Source organism: Hemitrygon akajei, chromosome 31 (assembly GCF_048418815.1).
Source record: "Hemitrygon akajei chromosome 31, sHemAka1.3, whole genome shotgun sequence".
NCBI classification, from domain to species: Eukaryota; Metazoa; Chordata; class Chondrichthyes; order Myliobatiformes; family Dasyatidae; genus Hemitrygon; species Hemitrygon akajei.
In genome coordinates this window covers 11,556,061-11,574,247 of record NC_133154.1, presented here as the reverse complement: position 1 = coordinate 11,574,247, position 18,187 = coordinate 11,556,061, and the positions used below count along the sequence as shown (strand labels likewise).

Sequence of the window (18,187 nt, the reverse complement as noted above, 5' to 3'; positions counted from 1 at the left end):
TAACCGATACTCCTCATACTCCTTTTCCTCTCTCAAGTATTTCATCCGTTCAATCTCTTCTTTCATTCTCTCATTGCCTGTTCCACCTTTATCCTTTCTGCCTGTATCTCCTTCCATATCGCCGCTTTTTCCTTCTCGTATTGTCTTTTTTCCTCCTCATTATCCCAAACTTGTACTTCTCCCTGCATGTTTACTGTTCCCGTCAGCAGGGGACACTGCTCAGGGGTTCATTCCTCATTATAGGGAGGGGGCTTTACTGTTTCTTTCACATCCGGGTACGGAGCTGAAGCCAGCTTCTCACTGTACCTTCCTCTCTCTCTAACAGGCTGTTTCTCCAGCACCTTAGTGTCTTACTCGCTTGTAATCAATATTCTACCTGTCCTCCTCAGCCTTTCTCCCTCCGTTCTGAAGAGTTTTAGCACTTCCATTTCTCATTCTCTTTTTTTGCCCTGTTTTCTTAGATTTATCTTTTGGTTTGTAATTTTTAATTAGTGCCTCCATTTCTTCGCACAAGCTTACATCAAACGTTCCTTCTCTTGGCCATTTTGTGACCAGGTTTTTGGTTCTCTTTTTCCATTTTTCTGAAGTTTTTGTGATCTCATATTTATTTACCGGGATTTTTTTGCTCAGAATCTCTACTGCTGTTCCTTTACCTGTCATGTTGTTCTCTCTTTTTAAGGTATTTCAGAGATTCACAGTTCATTTACAGGATATTATTATTTACTCTAATTCTATGCCTAGTCTATCGTCTATCTACCAGCGCTTTAAACTATATATTGGACTGTCCTTGTTTCCTATTCTGTTCTGCCCGTACAGACCTCTACTCAGAGCGGTATCCACAGAACTTACTCTTTGCACCTCATCTATTCGGACCCTTATCTCTTAAGGCGGTATCCACGAGGATTTTCTCTATTTTCCTTTCCCTGCCAGTTCAGACCTTCGTTTCATACGAAGCGGTATCCACAGGGATTTTCTCTATGCACCTCGTCTATTCAGACCCTTGTCTCTTAAGGCAGTATCCACGAGGATTTTCTCTCTATTTTTTCTTTCCCTGCCCGTTCAAGACCTTTGTTTCATACGAAGCGGTATCCACAGGGACTTACCAACACCACGTGGAATTTTTCTTCACTTAACTTCTTATTAGCTTATTTGTACTTACCCCCACTGCAGTGTTCTTGATCAATCCTCTGAGCCTCCTGTTAACCCCCAATTATGCCAGATTCTTTGGACCGGAGAGACCCTTCGGCAGTGTTTCCACACTTCTGAGACTCCAAGACCTCCCCAAAGCCAACAGAATTCTTAGTCCAAATTGTCGCAAAAAGCGCTTACCTTTTGTTTGGGTGCACCCTTAATTCTGTTAGCCTTGTGGGGGTCCCTAGAGGACTGGGAAGCATCCCCAATCAGCCGTTTCCTTTCCGCGGGTCTCTTTCCGGTCCTGCCGCGGTCGCCAATTTTGTCGTGGTTTCTCGTGCCCCACAAACGACCAGGAGACGCAGAAGATTCTTAAAGAAGGGTTAAACTTTAATTTGCAAATCAAGGCTGAGACAATCATTGAGCTAGTCGCTGATTACCCACCGATCCTTGTACATAGCATTTTTTATAGCAATCTCCTAGTTTAGTAGTATTAGCATATCCAATCGGTCTACAGTTACGTATCACAAGTACATCCGCCACTATTGTTTCTACCCATTGACTTAATCATGTTCTAATCTACATCTCTTAGCTACCTCTCATTAACACACCATTGTCTTCTACATTCTTAAGATTTCATTCTCCTACTAAATTGGATACATGCATAGCAAAATAGCAAACTCAAAGCTGACTACATAATCTACATCTCTTAGCTAGCCTCTCATTAACACACCATTGTCTTCTACATTCTTAAGATTTCATTCTCCTACTAAATTGGATACATGCATAGCAAATAGCAAGTTCAAAGCTGATTATACAGTTTTGGTTACACAGCAAACAATGCAACTTTTATACTCCAATAATAGTTGAAGTAAAATCACCTGTCTATAGCATAGAACAGCACAGTACAGGTCCTTTGGCCCATGGTGTTGTTCCAACCTTTTAACCTACTCCAAAATGAATCAAATTCTTCCTTCCCTATAACCCTCCATTTTTCTTTCATCTATGTGTCTATCTCAGAGTCTCTTAAATTAATATCTGTGCCTCTACCACTAATTCTGGCAGCTTTTCCATGCAGTTAACCACTACATGGTTGCATTACTGTTGGTATGGAGAGGCCACTGTGCAGGATCAGTAAAAACCGCAGAGATTTTTAACTCTGTCAGCTCCATCATGGGTATTAGTCATCACGGACACCTTCAAAAGTTGATATCTCAAAAAGATGGCCTCTGTCATTAAGGGCCCCCACCATCCAGGACGCGCTCTCTTCTCATAACCACCACCAAAGAGGAGATCAGTAACCCGAAGATACATACTTAATGTTTTACGAAGAACTTCTTCCATCTCCGTCAATGAATCCATGAACACTACCTCACTGTTTTTGCGTTCTTTCTGCATGCTTCTTATTGTAATTTATAGTATTTTATATATTGCATTGTTCTGCTGCCGTAAAACGACAGACTTCATGATGTGTCAATGATGATAAGCCTGATTCTCTGAGTCAAAAGCCTAGCGTTACTGAATTATGGCAGAGTTGTACTGATCTAACTGTCAATCTCAAAGCTCATACTTGCATTGGAAGAGCCAGATTTCCTGACTGTATCCACTAACTATTTTTGTGAGCCTTCGCCACCAACATAGTATAAAACTTACCAGTGTCTCACTGTGAACTGAAGTTTACCACTAAGCATGTACCCCAGCATTTTCGGGGTACCCACCTCTTGCTCTGCTTGTGTTGAGATGGGCTGCATTTGACCACGTCACCCTCTCTCTTTCAGGGCGGGACATTATTGGCCTGGCTGAGACTGGTTCTGGAAAGACGGGTGCCTTTGCTTTGCCGATTCTGCAAGCTCTGCTGGAGAAGCCTCAGCGCCTCTTCGCACTTGTCCTGACGCCAACTCGGGAGCTGGCCTTCCAGATCTCTGAGCAGTTTGAGGCTCTGGGTTCATCGATTGGAGTGAAGTCCGGTTAGTAGTGGGGAAAAGAGTTTGGATAGGAAGGGAGGAGTAATGTTGAGTTTGGATGGGAAGAAAGGAATAATGTTGAGTTTGGATGGGAAGGGAGGAGTAATGTTGAGTTTGGGTGGGAAGGGAGGAGTAATGTTGAATTTGGATGGGAAGAAAGGTGTAATGTTGAGTTTGGATGGGAAGTGGGGGGGGGAGAGAAAAGTTATGATGGGATGTGGTAGACTTGGAGGAAAAAGAAAATTTATAGATGGTGTGAGGTGAGGTATAGGCATTGGTAGCGAGTTGGTGTAGATTGAGGTTCAAGTCGTCACTTTTATTGTCATTTTGACCATAACTGCTGGTACAGTACATAGTAAAAATGAGACAATGTGTTTTCAGGACCATGGTGTTACATGACACAGTACAAAAACTAGACTGAACTACATTAAAAAAAACACCAGACTACAGACCTGCCCAGGACTGCATAAAGTGCACAAAACAGTGCAGGCATTACAATAAATAATAAACAAGACAATAGGGCAGTAAGGTGTCAGTCCAGGCTCTGGGTATTGAGGAGTCTGATAGCTTGGGGGAAGAAACTGTTATATAGTCTGGTTGTGAGAGCCTGAATGCTTCGGTACCTTTTCCCAGATGGCAGGAGGGAGAAGAGTTTGTAGGAGGGGTGTGTGGGGTCTTTCATAATGCTGTTTGCTTTGCGGATGCAGTGTGTAGCGTAAATGTCCGTAATGGTGGGAAGAGAGACCCCAATGATCTTCTCAGCTGACCTCACTATCTGCTGCAGGGTCTTGCGATCCAAGATGGTGCGATTTCCGAATCAGGCAGTGATGCAGCTGCTCAGGATGCTCTCAATACAACCCCTGTAGAATAGGATGGGGGGTGGGAGATGGACTTTCCTCAGCCTTCGCAGAAAGTAGAGACGCTGCTGGGCTTTCTTTGCTATGGAGCTAGTGTTGAGGGACCAGATAAGATTCTCTGCCAGGTGAACACCAAGAAATTTGGTGCTCTTAACGATCTCTACCGAGGAGCCGTCGATGTTCAGTGGGGAGAGGTTGTGTAATATGTGAGGTGTTCTTTGCCTTTCGTCCCCACTGGAATGCAGTAGTGAAGCCACCTTGTGGCTGGGTCATTTCATGCTTGGTGCATTGCCTGTTATCATCCGTGCCTTTGGTTACAAGATACTAAAATGGTTCATAGCTTTGCTGGGACGTGGTGTTATGGTGAGGACCTCCCCTTTTTCCTAATCTGATGAATCTGCCTTTTCCCTTGCAGCGGTGATTGTGGGTGGAATTGATATGATGTCACAGAGTCTTGCTTTGGCGAAGAAACCACATGTTATCATAGGTGAGTTTTGGCATCCCTGTGTCCTCCCTCCTCTGCTAAACACTGACATACTGCCAGCTGTACCTCCAACTTCTGGGTATTCCTTGGCACCTGATGAAGTCTTTTTGTAGGAGTCAGGACCAATGTCTCTATGTCTCAAACCAGCGGAATCTACTTCAATGTGATGAGACGCTGTCAGGGAAATTAATTTGTTAAGGCATTTCAATTAAAGTTAGACACTAATAAATTGGACACGGACTTCAAAGTGACTAGAGAGTACCTTTATTCACGATTAAGGGAAGAATGACTCACTTTTTTTACAGATGCACACAGAAAGTCAGTTACAACAGTCAAGGTTCAAAAAGTCAATCCTGTGTGTTTTATCAATTCTAACAAAAATGCTGGAGGCGGTTTCTTTTCTACCCACAACACACAGATAGGTTGTCAGAACATCCTTGAAACTTGAGAGAGATTATTGCAAGTGTGCTGAGATCCCAGGCCAAATGATGAGTCTTTACTTTGAGGAGGGTCCATTAAAACTGAGATGCAGTAAGTCATTGAAGCACGAAAGTAACGTTTGTTTTGTATATCAGTACCAGACTGGTGAAGGAAAACCATACATAAGGTTTAGTTATAAGACACTTGACAGCCCACAGGGTCCTCCCTACAATTTATGACCGTCTCCATCTTGTTTACATTGCTACGTTAAGCACTAGAATCAGCTCTAGGCATGTTGTTAATTAAAGAAAGGTACAGGGTGTTATCAACTCAGATATTTTAAAAGTTTATTCAGAATTTTCTTCCTCAACTAAGTCCCATGGCCTCGTGTTTATTGCAGTAGGCTAAAAGGGTAGCGCCACAATTCTCTGCTGATCTAGGCATTCAACAATATAGACACGCTAGGCTTTTACAGATTAGATTTTACACATGATCAAACAACCCAGGCATTGACTTTAACCCAGCAACTATATTTCTTTATTGATCGCTCCCCTTCCATTCCCCATTCTAGCTCCCCTCTTACCCCTTCTCTTCCCCTGCCTATTACTGCCCTCTAAGTCCTGATGAAGGGTCTCAGCCCGAGACATCAACTGTTTACTCTTTTCCCTAGATGCTGCCTGGCCTGCTGAGCTCCTCCAGCATTTTGTGTATTGCTTGGATTTCAAGCATCTGCAGATTTTCTCTTGCTTTGTGACTGCCCTTTCTCCTATGGTGCAACGAGGAGAAAAATGCAAAAATAGTGCAAAAATCCTGTAAGTTTTTTTCTTCAGCCCTTAAATTACTTCACCTATCACCTCCCAGCTTCTCACTTCAACATCCCCTGGTCTCATCTATCACCTGCCAGCTTGTACTCCTTTGCCTCTCCGCCGCCTTATTCTGGCCTTCTCTCCTTCCTTTCCAGTCCCGATGAAGGGTCTTAGAAGCATAGGACATTACAGCACAGAAACAGGCCTTTTGGCCCTTCTTGGCTGTGCCAAACCATTTTTTTGCATAGTCCCACTGATCTGCACCTGGACCATATCACTCCAAACCACTCTCATCCATGTACCTGTTCAAGTTTTTCTTAAATGTTAAAAGTGAGCCTGCATTTACAATTTCATCTGGCAGCTCATTCCACACTCCCACCACTCTCTGCGTGAAGAAGCCCCCCCCCCCAATGTTCCCTTTAAACTTTCCCCCTTCACCCTTAACCCATGTCCTCTTTTTTTTCTCCCCTAGCCTCAGTGGAAAAAGCCTACTTGCATTCACTCTGTCTATACCCATCATAATTTAATATACCTCTATCAAATCTCCCCTCATCCTTCTACACTCCAATGAATAAAGTCCTAATCTATTGAACCTTTCTCTGTAACTCAGTTTCTCAAGTCCCAGCAACATCCTTGTAAACCTTCTCTGCACTCTTTCAACCTTATTAATATCCTTCCTGTAATTCTTGGCCCAAAACGTTGGCTCTTTATTCCTCTGCTGCCTCAGTTCCTCCAGTACGTCTGTGCGTCCCTCCCTCCCCTCTCCGTAATCCCACGATTTAATCCTAGCCTAATCACGGGACAATTGGATCAACACAAAACTGCTCTTTTCTTGCTTCAGTACCTTCAGCTAGATGTCAATCAAATCTTCACTATGCATCAGGGTTTTTTTTTTAGCTTATTTAGCACAAGGCTGTATTCCTGTGCTTAAAATTTACCTCTCCCAGTCCCCGGGGATCATGGATGACTCACTTCCACTCTGGCTTTTAAAGAATCTGAGAGAGCAGTGTACAGAATCTTTCACGGTCGCTGAAGGATAATTTGTGAGCTGGTGTATTCCTTCCACTGAGATACTTGAGCTCCCTGTGTGTGCACTCAAAATTCTTAATACCATCCCAAATGGTTCTTCCCAATTTGTTTGGGAAAGGGCCAGGAATTCCTGGGAGTCAGTCGGGATATAGCATTTTTCAAGGAGATTCTATGCACGTTCTTGAAACTCTTCCTCTGTCCACCTGGTCATCTCTTTTTTTGCCAGAGCTCTGAACATTGTCGATTTTGGAAGTCCACTATCTGGTTTTCAATAATGTGGTCTGCAAAAAATTGCTATAATGTTTTTGATGTGTTACCTATAGCCAAAGTTTTGCAAGGGGTTGATTTTTTCCATGTTCTCCTCTTAGGTAAGGTCTCAATTTCATGCAGCCATAAATCTTGAATAGGGGCCACATGGCATATTGGATTCTGCAGTAAGAGCAGCAATAGTTACTGCACTAGATAGTCCTCACTCCTAGATCAGAACACATTCTTTAAACTGGAGGCACTTGATCCAGAAGACCATAGACAATAGGAGCATAATTTGGCCCATCTTGTCTGCCCTGCCATTCCATCATGGCTGATTTATTATCTCTCTCCATCCCATTCTCTACCTTCTCGCCGTAACCTTTGAAAGCTCACAAATCAGGAACCTCTGCTTGAAATGTACCCAATAACTTGGCCTCTACAGGCGTTCACAGCAATGAATTCCACAGAATTTCACCACCCTCTGGCAGAAAAAATTTCCCCCTCATCTCTGTTGTAAAGGGTCTAATTGTAATTTCCCCCTCATCTCTGTTGTAAAGGGTAAAGGGTCTATTTTGAGGCTGTGCCCTCTGGTGCTAGAACCCCTATTACTGGAACCATTCTCTCCACTCTGTCTCGGCCTTTCAATATTTGATAGGTTTCAGTGAGATCCCCCTCATTGTTTTAAACTCCAGCGAGTACAGGCCCGGAGCCATCAAGTGCTCTTCGTGCATTAAAGTGGAAGAGAAATACTGCCCGAGTGAATTTCTCCCTGTGACCTTGCACGATGGTCACCCGTGACTCCCACATAGAAGTAGTGAGAATCGAGAGGCCTCAAGGCGGGGAGCTTCAGTGTTGTTGTGCCATTTCCGTGATTTGTTTTCAGAGGACGTTTCTAAAATTGCTCTCTCTCCTCCAGCCACGCCAGGCCGCCTGATGGATCACCTGCAGAATACGAAGGGCTTTAATCTGCGAGCGCTCAAGTACCTGGTGATGGATGAAGCTGACAGAATCCTTAACATGGACTTTGAAGTTGAAGTATGTGAACAAGGATTTCTCATGCTTTTCTCATTTGTTTCTGGGAGTATTTCCATTTGATTGATGCTGCAGGATTTAATTGGAACCTTTCAGGACTTTGAGGAGTTTTGTTTTATGGTGTAGTCTCACTGACTGTACTGTAATAACTGAGGTGATCAAGATGTTTGAGGTATAAGTACCCTAGGGCATTGTATTGTTCAGAATTGCACATTGGGATCAGGCAGACAAAACTTTGTCGCAATGTCAAACCTCTGACAATGACGTATATCCTCATTGCTGCCCAAGGCTAGAGTGGGGCTTTAACCAGGGACTTTCTGATTCATATGTAACACTTACCCAACAGGCTGGTATATGTCTAGGGGAAAAGGAGATCCAGCCACACACCAACCCCACCTCCCGTACACGCAGGTGCTGTGAGAATCGAGTTTGTGCCTCGCGCCTGCCCACAGTATCAAACCCACAACAAATACCGTTATGAAATACACTTTAAAGAGTTTACTAAAATTAGAAGAGTATTAGGCAATACAATATATATGCAAGGGAAAAAAACAAAAGGTGCCAACTTATCAAAGTTCAGTCAGTTTAGTGCACATCGTTGGAGCTCAACCATCGAACCATCCGACCCCTCGTCGCTTGCCTCCGACCTCCACGTCTTCGCACCTAGGACCCCCCGGTGGTCTTCCGAGCAGTGCAGCGCACGTTCACCTTCCTCGGCGTCTTCCTCCCGACTCCTCACCAAAAGCCCGCGAAAAACCCCTCCCCCAAGTTCCCAGCCTCACAAGACAAAATAACATTCCCCATTGGTTAACAAATGAATACAATTACCATATAGATAGATAGATAGATACTTTATTCATCCCCATGGGGAAATTCAACATTTTTTCCAATGTCCCATACACTTGTTATAGCAAAACTAATTACATACAATACTTAACTCAGTAAAAATATGATATGCATCTAAATCACTCTCTCAAAAAGCATTAATAATAGCTTTTAAAAAGTTCTTAAGTAGTTTACTTAATACATTGAGTCCTAACCCCGGCACTTTAACATATCTTACTCCTGGCGGTTGAATTGTAAAGCCGAATGGCATTGGGGAGTATTGATCTCTTCATCCTGTCTGAGGAGCATTGCATCGATAGCAACCTGTCGCTGAAACTGCTTCTCTGGATGGTGCTATGTAGAGGATGTTCAGGGTTTTCCATAATTGACCGTAGCCTACTCAGCGCCCTTCGCTCTGCTACCGATGTTATACTCTCCAGTACTTTGCCCACGACAGAGCCCGCCTTCCTTACCAGCTTTTTAAGACGTGAGGCGTCCCTCTTCTTAATGCTTCCTCCCCAACACGCCACCACAAAGAAGAGGGCGCTCTCCACAACTGACCTATAGAACATCTTCAGCATCTCACTACAGACATTGAATGACGCCAACCTTCTAAGGAAGTACAGTCGACTCTGTGCCTTCCTGCACAAGGCATCTGTGTTGGCAGTCCAGTCTAGCTTCTCGTCTAACTGTACTCCCAGATACTTGTAGGTCTTAACCTGCTCCACACATTCTCCATTAATGATCACTGGCTCCATATGAGGCCTAGATCTCCTAAAGTCCACCACCATCTCCTTGGTCTTGGTGATATTGAGATGCAGGTAGTTTGAGTTGCACCATATCACAAAGTCCTGTATCAGTTTCCTATACTCCTCCTCCTGTCCATTCCTGACACACCCCACTATGGCCGTGTCATCAGCGAACTTCTGCACATGGCAGGACTCCGAGTTGTATTGGAAGTCTGATGTGTACAGGGTGAACAGGACCAGAGAGAGCACGGTCCCCTGCGGCGCTCCTGTGCTGCTGACCACCGTGTCAGACCTACAGTCTCCCAACCGCACATACTGAGGTCTATCTGTCAAGTAGTCCACTATCCAATCCACCATGTGAGAGTCTACTCCCATCTCCGTTAGTTTGTGCCTTAAGATCTTGGGCTGGATGGTGTTAAAGGCACTAGAGAAGTCCAGGAATGTAATCCTCACAGCACCATTGACGCCGTCTAGGTGAGAGAGGGATTTGTGCAGCAAATACGTGATAGCATCCTCCACTCCCACCTTCTCCTTATACGCAAACTGAAGAGGATCCCGAGCGTGCCTGGTTTGTGGCCTCAGATTCTGTATTATCAGCCGCTCCATGGTCTTCATCACGTGCGACGTCAAGGCAACAGGTCTGAAGTCATTCAACTCCTTTGGTTGTGGTTTCTTCGGTACCGGGACAATACAGGATGTTTTCCACTGTCTGGGTACTCTCCTCTGCTCCAGGCTCATGTTGAAGATGCGCTGTAGTGGTTCTCCCAGCTCAGCAAGTATAAAGCAAAACAACTGCGAGAGAAACACTTATCAGACAAAGAAGCATTCCTACTCTTAACAAACCAAAAAAACCCATTTTGAGTAACATACACAGGACATTGTATACATAGAACATAGGCCAGTACAAAACACGAAAAGTACTTCAGCCCACAGTGTTGTGCCGAAACAGCTTAAAAATAAAAGTAAATCAAAACTAATCCCTCCTACCTACGCCATGGCCCTATCCCTCCATCTTCCTCATATTCATGTGCCTATCTAAACACCTCTTAAAAGCCTCCAGTGTAGTTGCTTCCGCCACTATACCAGGCATCCAACACCCTCTGAGTAAAAAAACTTAACCCTCGCATCCTACCTACCCTGCTCACCTTCAATGCATGCCTTCTGGTTTTAGACATTTCAGCCCTGGGGTGCTCCCTGTCTACTCTATATATGCCTCTCATAATCTTATAAACCTCCATCATATCTCCCTTCTTCCTCCGCTGCTCCAGATAAAACAACTCAAGTTTATCCAGCCTCTCATGATAGCACAAGCCCTCTAAACCAGGCAGCATCCTGGCAAACCTCTTCTGCACCCTCTCCAAAGCCTCAACATCCTTCCTATATTGGGCAGCTGGAATTGTACACAATGCTCCAGATGTGGCTTAACCAGAGTTTAATAAATTTGCAACATAACCTCTTGAGTTTTGAGCTCGAGTCCTGATGGTCTGCTTACTGATTAACACTGCCTGGATGGCAGAGCAATTGGAGAGGGATACAACACAGAAGCAGGCCCATTGGCCCATCTGCGTCAAGCACCCATTTTGTCTTCACCAACTCTTCTCAGATTCTATCCCTTGCCCTCCTCACTAGAGGCAATTTGCAGTGGCCAATGAGCCTAGCAGTTTGATGTGCGGGAGGACACCAGAGCCCCCGGGGGTGGGGGGAAGCTGACACAGTACAATCTCTGCACAGCAGCGGAGGTTGCGATCGGACGTGCTGGTGTTCTGGGGAAGTGGGTCTGTCAGCTCTCCTACACTGCAGTCCCAAATGTTCATTCAATTCCAGTAATCTTCAGTGCCTGCTCCTAAGAAGCAGAACCTGTTCCTCCAAACCAGACTCGGCCCTCGACCAAAGAGCAGAGAGGGCAACTTTGCTCTTGTCCTGTCATGCTGGTTTCAAAGATAACATCATCATTAGAAAATATTTTGGGGCATCCTAGAGTTGTAAAATCTCATAGAGTAAGACAGCATGGAAACAGGTCCTTCAGCCCATCTGGTCTGTGCTGACCATTGTGCCCACCAAACTCGTCTCATTTATCTGTCTTGAAAGGTAATCCAGAAGTACAAGTTGTGTATATAGTGGATTCCAGTTAATTGGGCCATCAGCTTATTTGTGCAGCTTAATTGGGAAGCCGCTTATTTGGGGCAACTCTTAAACAATAAAACTGAATGGAGAAAATAGCCGGGATTCCCTTCATTTATTTGGGACACGTTGTTGCTTAATTGGGACAGCAGACTGTTACCTAAAAAAGGGAGAAGACCATTCTGCCCTTCTGGCCTACCGTGCCATCTGCAGACCACAGTTGATCTGCCTCCGTTATCTTCCAGCTCAATCTCTATATCCTTTGATTCTCTCTATGATCAGAATCAATTTGTATTTTGTCTCCAATGAGCACAGTTGCAGACCTTTCACAGTGATCTGGGCTAGAGTATTCCGAAGTTTCGTGACTAAGAACTTTCTCTTCATCTTAATCCTAACCCTTGCTCTGAGAAGTGCCTCTTGGTCCGAGGGAAGTGCCTTTTGTGCACTTTGTCAAGCCCTAAGTGAACGTTGTGTGTTCTGATGAGTTCTCCTTTTATTCTTATACAGTCTAGAGAATATATTTCCTTTAGTGCCCATGTCATTTGCTTGAAGAGATCCTGAACTAGCAAGAGTGGAAACATTCTGTGGTATTGAGTCCTGTCATTGGGTGAATTAACCTGTATTCTGTATATTGGCCAGTAGATGGTGCCATTGTCCACGATGCTGCAGAAAGCGATTAGACTAATGTTTAATATTCATTCCACTGTTTGTTGGAATACTGTTTCTCTAGGCAGTTGGTGCACAGAGTTATTTGAGTTACTGTCGTCTTCCTGTCAGCTTGAGCCAGACTTGCCATTCTCCTCTGACCTCTCATTAAACAGGGGTTTTTGCCCACAGAACTGCTGCTCACTGATGTGTTTTGATTCTTCTCACCAGTCTCTGTAAACTCTAGAACGGGGGTTCCCAACCTTTCATTTTATATGCCAATGAGCCTTACCATTAACCGAGGGGTCTGTGGATCCCAGGATGGGAGCCCTTGCTGTAGAGCAGGGGTGTCAAACTCATTTTAGGTCAGGGGCCGGATTGAGCAAAATGCAGCTTCATGCGGGCCGGATCAGTCGGACGGGTGCGAACGCAGCTTTCGTTGCCTCCGTTTTTTCAGCCTGCTCTCATGTGTCTCAGTCTCTGCTATAACTACAAAGTGTTTCACTTTACAAATTCCGTTTCTTATGAAGAAGACTGCCGAATAAACACTAAAAACCCTGAAAACCTGGTACCTGAATAAACTCAGCATTAGCCATATCATACGCCATAGGCGCTTCGATTACTGGGGCCAGCTTTAATAGTAATTAGATATTATCTCGCGGGCCAAAGATAATTCCACCACGGGCCGGATTTGGCCCGCGGGCCTTGAGTTTGACATATATGCTGTAGAGACTGCTGTGCGTGAAAATCCCAGGAGATCAGTGCATTGAGCTGCTGCCACATGATTGGCTGATTAGATGCTTGTGTTAACATACAGTGGCACCTAAAAATTATCCGCTGAGTGTATTTTTAATGGGTGATGTAGGATTTGTTAATTGTGGGGAATAGACCTTTGAATGTAAAGTCCACTTTCTTATTATGTTTCTCTGACCCATAATTTTTTTTTCCGTAGGTTGATAAAATTCTCAAGGTGATTCCCAGAGAGCGGAAAACCTATCTCTTCTCAGCTACAATGACTAAGAAGGTAAGGGAGGTGTTAAAGTTGAATCTGAATAAAACACGGGAGATCAGATTCTTATAGTTACCACAGTTTATTGCACACCCTCCTAAAAGGAGTTTGGGACCAATTCGTCAAAGGGAGGGCGAGTAAGTATTGCCACCATCCGACAAGTGGACCTTCTCCCTCAGGTTACTGCCATAGATTTATAGATAGTAAGCCCCTTACATTACTGCTGCAAGATGTTATTTGAACTGGTACGCCCACCAAGTCTGTTTGTGCAGAACTTAGTTACAGATAAGGGAGTCCGCTAGGTCGAGACTTAATTACAGATGGATGTTCATTCCTGTCCTTATTGGTGAGCCCGCCTCCCCCTACTCAAACGAGAGTACAAAGTTATCAATCTCTGAAATGTCTCTCTGAAGACAGAGTTTACTTCAGTTGAAAAATTCCTATACAATCCCAATTCTTTTAGCCAGAGGTTACATAGGTTCAAGATAATTTTTATATCCGCAATTCCTCAGAGGGGTGTACTGAAACAGGTTTATTTAATGTATCTGTGTGCATGCGTCTGATGGAGGACCTCAGTACACATGGTGATAGAGAGGGTAGGTGTCTGAGAGAGGTTAAGTAAAACTCTACAGCTGCTAATGTACAAACCTCATTCCGAAGGAGAACTAGTGGAACCAACAAGAAACCTGGTTCAATTATTAGTATCTTTAAAAGTTGCAGTGTTTTTTTCTTTCTGGAGCTGCTTCTGTCTGCCCTCGTGTGTGTGTGTTTGTGTGTCTTTCTCACACTCCACCTCTCCCTCCCCTCATCAGGTTCAAAAGCTCCAGCGAGCTGCCCTGAAAGACCCGGTGAAATGTGCAGTATCAACCAAGTACCAGACAGTGGAGAAGCTGCAACAATATTACGTCTTTATTCCTTCCAAGTTCAAGGTACCGCGCATTTAAACGGTCTTTCGCCGATTTAGTGATCCGATGTTTTTTGCCTGTGGGATGCTGACAAAGGAAGTTTTATACCTATAGAGTTTGTCTGCCACTTTACATAGCGGAATTGGGATGGCACTGTAGTGTAGTGGCTAGCGTAACACTTTACAGCGCCAGTGACCCAGATTCAATTCCTGCCACTGTTTGTATGTAGTTTGCGTGTTTTCTCCGTGATCCCGTGTGTTTCCTTCGGGTGGTCCTGTTCCCTCCCACATTCCAAAGATGTACAGGTCGGGGTTAGTGAGTTGTTGGCCTGCTGTGTTGGTGCATGTCGACATTACTGGACTGCCCCTGGCCCATCGAACTGTGTCAGTCATTGGCACAGACGACAAATTACACTATGTTTGGATGTACATGTGAGAAGTAAAAAGCTAAATTTTACCTTTAATCAGAAATTGACGTTCCAATTAATAATATTAGCTATGGGCCACAGACAATAATTGGATCTGTGTTCTGGATTGAGCGAATAGTTGTACAAAGCTCACATGGTGGGAAGTTCCATGATTTGTCTGTCTTTCTGATTTTCCGCTAGGATTGTTACCTGGTTTACATTCTCAATGAGCTTGCTGGGAATTCCTTCATCATCTTCTGCAGCACGTGTAACAATACCCAGCGCACAGCGTTGCTCCTTCGCAATCTGGGATTTAATGCCATTCCCTTGCACGGCCAGCTGAATCAGGTGGGTTGACGCTCTTTACACTTCCAAGCGACGAATTTGTCTTGTGATTCTGTTTAAAATCCTTTCCTTGGCACTTTTTTTTATTAAATCAATTGCAGAACAAACGATTGGGTGCTTTGAATAAGTTCAAGGCCAAGTCTCGGTCGATCTTGCTGGCTACGGATGTGGCGAGCCGGGGCCTGGATATTCCTCATGTGGATGTAGTTATAAACTTCGACATTCCCACACATTCTAAGGTAAGCCTGGGACAGAACATTGTACGTGGAACAATGGCACAGTCCAGGCCCTTCAGCCCATGATGTTGTACCAACCTTTTAACCTATTTAACCCTTCCCTCCATTCTTCTATCATCCACGTGCCTAAGAGTCTCTTGAACGTCCCTAATGTATCTTCCTCTATCAGCACTGCCAACAGCACGTTCCAATCACTCACCACTCAGTGTTTTAAAAAAAAAACAACTTGCCTCTGACATCTCTCCTATACTTTCCTCCAGTCATCTTAAAATTATGCCCCCTTGTAATAGCAATTTCCGCCCTGGGATAAAGTCTCCTGGCTGTCCTCTTGATCTAACTCTATTGAAATTTGAAAGGTCTAAATCAGAGGCTCCCAGCCATTCAGCAAGGGCTCCGTGGACCTCAGGTTGGAAACCACTGGCCGGGCTGGAGTGGATGTTTTTGATATTGCGGGAGTCTAGAACCAGAGGGCGCAACCTCAGAATAGAGTAATGACCATTTAGAACGGAGATGAGGAGAAATTTCTTTAGCCGGAGGGTGGTGAATCTGTGGAATTTGTTGCCATAGGCAGCTGTGGGGGCCAGGTCATTGGGTGTATTTAAGGGGGAGGTTGACAGATTGTTGATTAGTCAGGGCGTGAAAGATTCAGGAGGAGGGAGGAAGACAGGAGAATGGGGCTGAGAGGAAAATGGATCGGCCATAATCAATTGGCCTAATTCCGCTCTTGTATCTTACTGTCTTGTCTATGTTACTTATGCAGAAAATAACTTTGTCAGGGAACATGTGGACCTCTGTGCATTAGCTGATCAGATAAATGTGAGGTGTTGCAAATGCATGGAGACAGAACATGGTTAAGGGCGAGATACTTAACAGTGTTGCTGAGTAGAGAGATCTTGGGATATTTGAAGGTGGCTACACGGGTCGATAAGGTGGTTAAGAAGGCTCGGTTTTATTAGTTGAGACATCGAGTTCAAAAGTCAGGTTTATATGTTGCAACTTTATAAAACTCTGGTGAGGCCACAGCTGGAGTATTGGGTCCAGTTCTGGTTGCCCCACTCTAGGAGGGATATTGAAGCTTTGGCGGGTGCGGAAGAGTTTCACCAGAGTGCTGCCTGGTTTCCTGTCACGAGAGGCTGGATAAACCTGGGTCGTTTTCTGTGGAGTGCCGGAAGCTGAGGGGAGATCTGATAGAGAGTTACAAGATTATGACAGGCATAGACAGGGAGCATCTGTTCCCAGGGTTGAAGTGCCTAATATCAGAGGGCACGCCTTGATGGTGAGAAGGGGTAGTTTCAAGGTGGATGTGAGGGGTACATTTTTTACTCAGAGTTGTTGTAGGTAGGAGGAATTAGTGTTTAGAAGTTTTTGATTTGCTTTTGGCACAACATTGTGGGCCGAATGGCCTGTTCGTGTGCTGAACTCTTCAATGTTCTATATGAAGGGTAAACTGAGGGCAATGGAATAAGTGTAATCAGCTCCCATAAGGTAATGTTCTGAGTTAGCTGACTTCAGTCAGTGTTCTACAATTAACTGCAGTACCATTGAATGTGAGGAATCAGCCAAAGATTCTCCTGCTCAATGTTTGCTGTTTTTGGACAATAGGGGTTTGGATGTGATACTGGAGTTATGGAGAAGTACAGCACAGAAAGAATCCCTTTGGCCCATCTACTCCACGCCAAACTATTTAAACCACCTACTCCCATCAACCATCACCGGGACCATAGCCCTCCATACCTCTACCGTCCATGTTCCTGCCTAAACTTCTCTTAAATGTTGAAATCAGACTCGCATACACCACCTGTGCTCGTTCCACACTCTCTCGACCCTCTGAGTGAAGACATTTCCCCTCATGTTCCCCTTCGACTTCTCACCTTTCACCCTTAACCCACGACCTCTAGTTGTAGTCCCACCCTTCCCAGTAGAACATAGCACAGGAAAAGGCCATTTGCCCCATGATGTGTTGAACCAGCTAAAAAGCAAATCAGAAACACCCAAACACTAATCCCTCCTTCCTGCACCACGTCCTTATCCCTCCACCTTCCTCACATCCATGTGCCTTTCCAAATGTCTCTTAAAAGCCTCTAATGTATTTGCTTCTACCATCATACCAGGCATTCACCACTCTCTGAGTAAAAAAAAACTTACCCCCTCACATCCCTCTTGATCCTTTTGGTGCCTGGGAGCTTAGAAACAGCAGATGTGCGTGTGGTTACGAGAAGCATTGAGGAGCTTTATTACTGATTTCCTCCCCACTTCGCCCCACTTCTGCGAGGCAGCTTGCTGATGCTTGTCACGTTTCCTGTGTGTGCGGCTGCGCAGTCCGCCCCAGTTTAACGCAAGCCTGATTTTTATCTTGCAGGATTACATCCATCGGGTGGGGCGCACAGCCAGAGCCGGCCGCTCGGGGAAGTCCATCACCTTCGTCACCCAGTAAGTTCTGCTCGTCGAGGTGTGGCAACTCTTGGTTCCCTTTCACTCATTCAACTTGCTACTGAAGTGACCAGACGGAGTTTCGGGGAAGAGGACAGCCCCTTGTAGGTTACCTGTCTTCATGAAACCTAGTGCATGTTGGGAGTGCGGAATACCCAGTAAGGTGAACGTGGCATATGCTAAGGGTCGCGGTAATGCAGCAGTCAGCTGGGTGCCAAGCGCCGTAAAACGAGAGAGAGATGCTAATAATCAAGGGTATATTGAGATCAAGGAGGTTTGTGTGTTTTTTTTGCTATGGATTTCCAGCATCTGCAGTCTGTCTTGTGCTTAAGAGGAGATTACTGAAGCCTTGACAAAGATCTTTATATCTTATCTGGCCAGAGATGAGTTATCAGATGAGCTGCGAATCTAAGAGACTGGCGGCCTGTCCTGGGGTTGGAGTCCTTTCTGTGTATGTGAATGGGTGGGTAGGCCGGGAGGGTGGGAAAAGGACTTTGCTGTGCTGTTTTGATGTTGTTGCTGCTGCTTGTGTTCTGCAGAACAT

General features: G+C 44.8%; 1 protein-coding gene across 1 annotated transcript in view; it reads left to right on the top strand.

Annotated features, from left to right (window-relative positions):
• ddx47 (DEAD (Asp-Glu-Ala-Asp) box polypeptide 47) overlaps positions 1–18,187 on the top strand; it is a 49,797-nt gene that overhangs the window by 11,847 nt on the left and 19,763 nt on the right. Inside the window, exons 3-10 of the mRNA XM_073034021.1 lie at positions 2,910–3,098; positions 4,368–4,439; positions 7,857–7,975; positions 13,265–13,336; positions 14,134–14,250; positions 14,834–14,980; positions 15,079–15,216; positions 17,573–17,643. Of these exons, the coding sequence (XP_072890122.1) occupies positions 2,910–3,098; positions 4,368–4,439; positions 7,857–7,975; positions 13,265–13,336; positions 14,134–14,250; positions 14,834–14,980; positions 15,079–15,216; positions 17,573–17,643 (925 nt within the window). The remainder of the gene's footprint in view (positions 1–2,909; positions 3,099–4,367; positions 4,440–7,856; positions 7,976–13,264; positions 13,337–14,133; positions 14,251–14,833; positions 14,981–15,078; positions 15,217–17,572; positions 17,644–18,187) is intronic.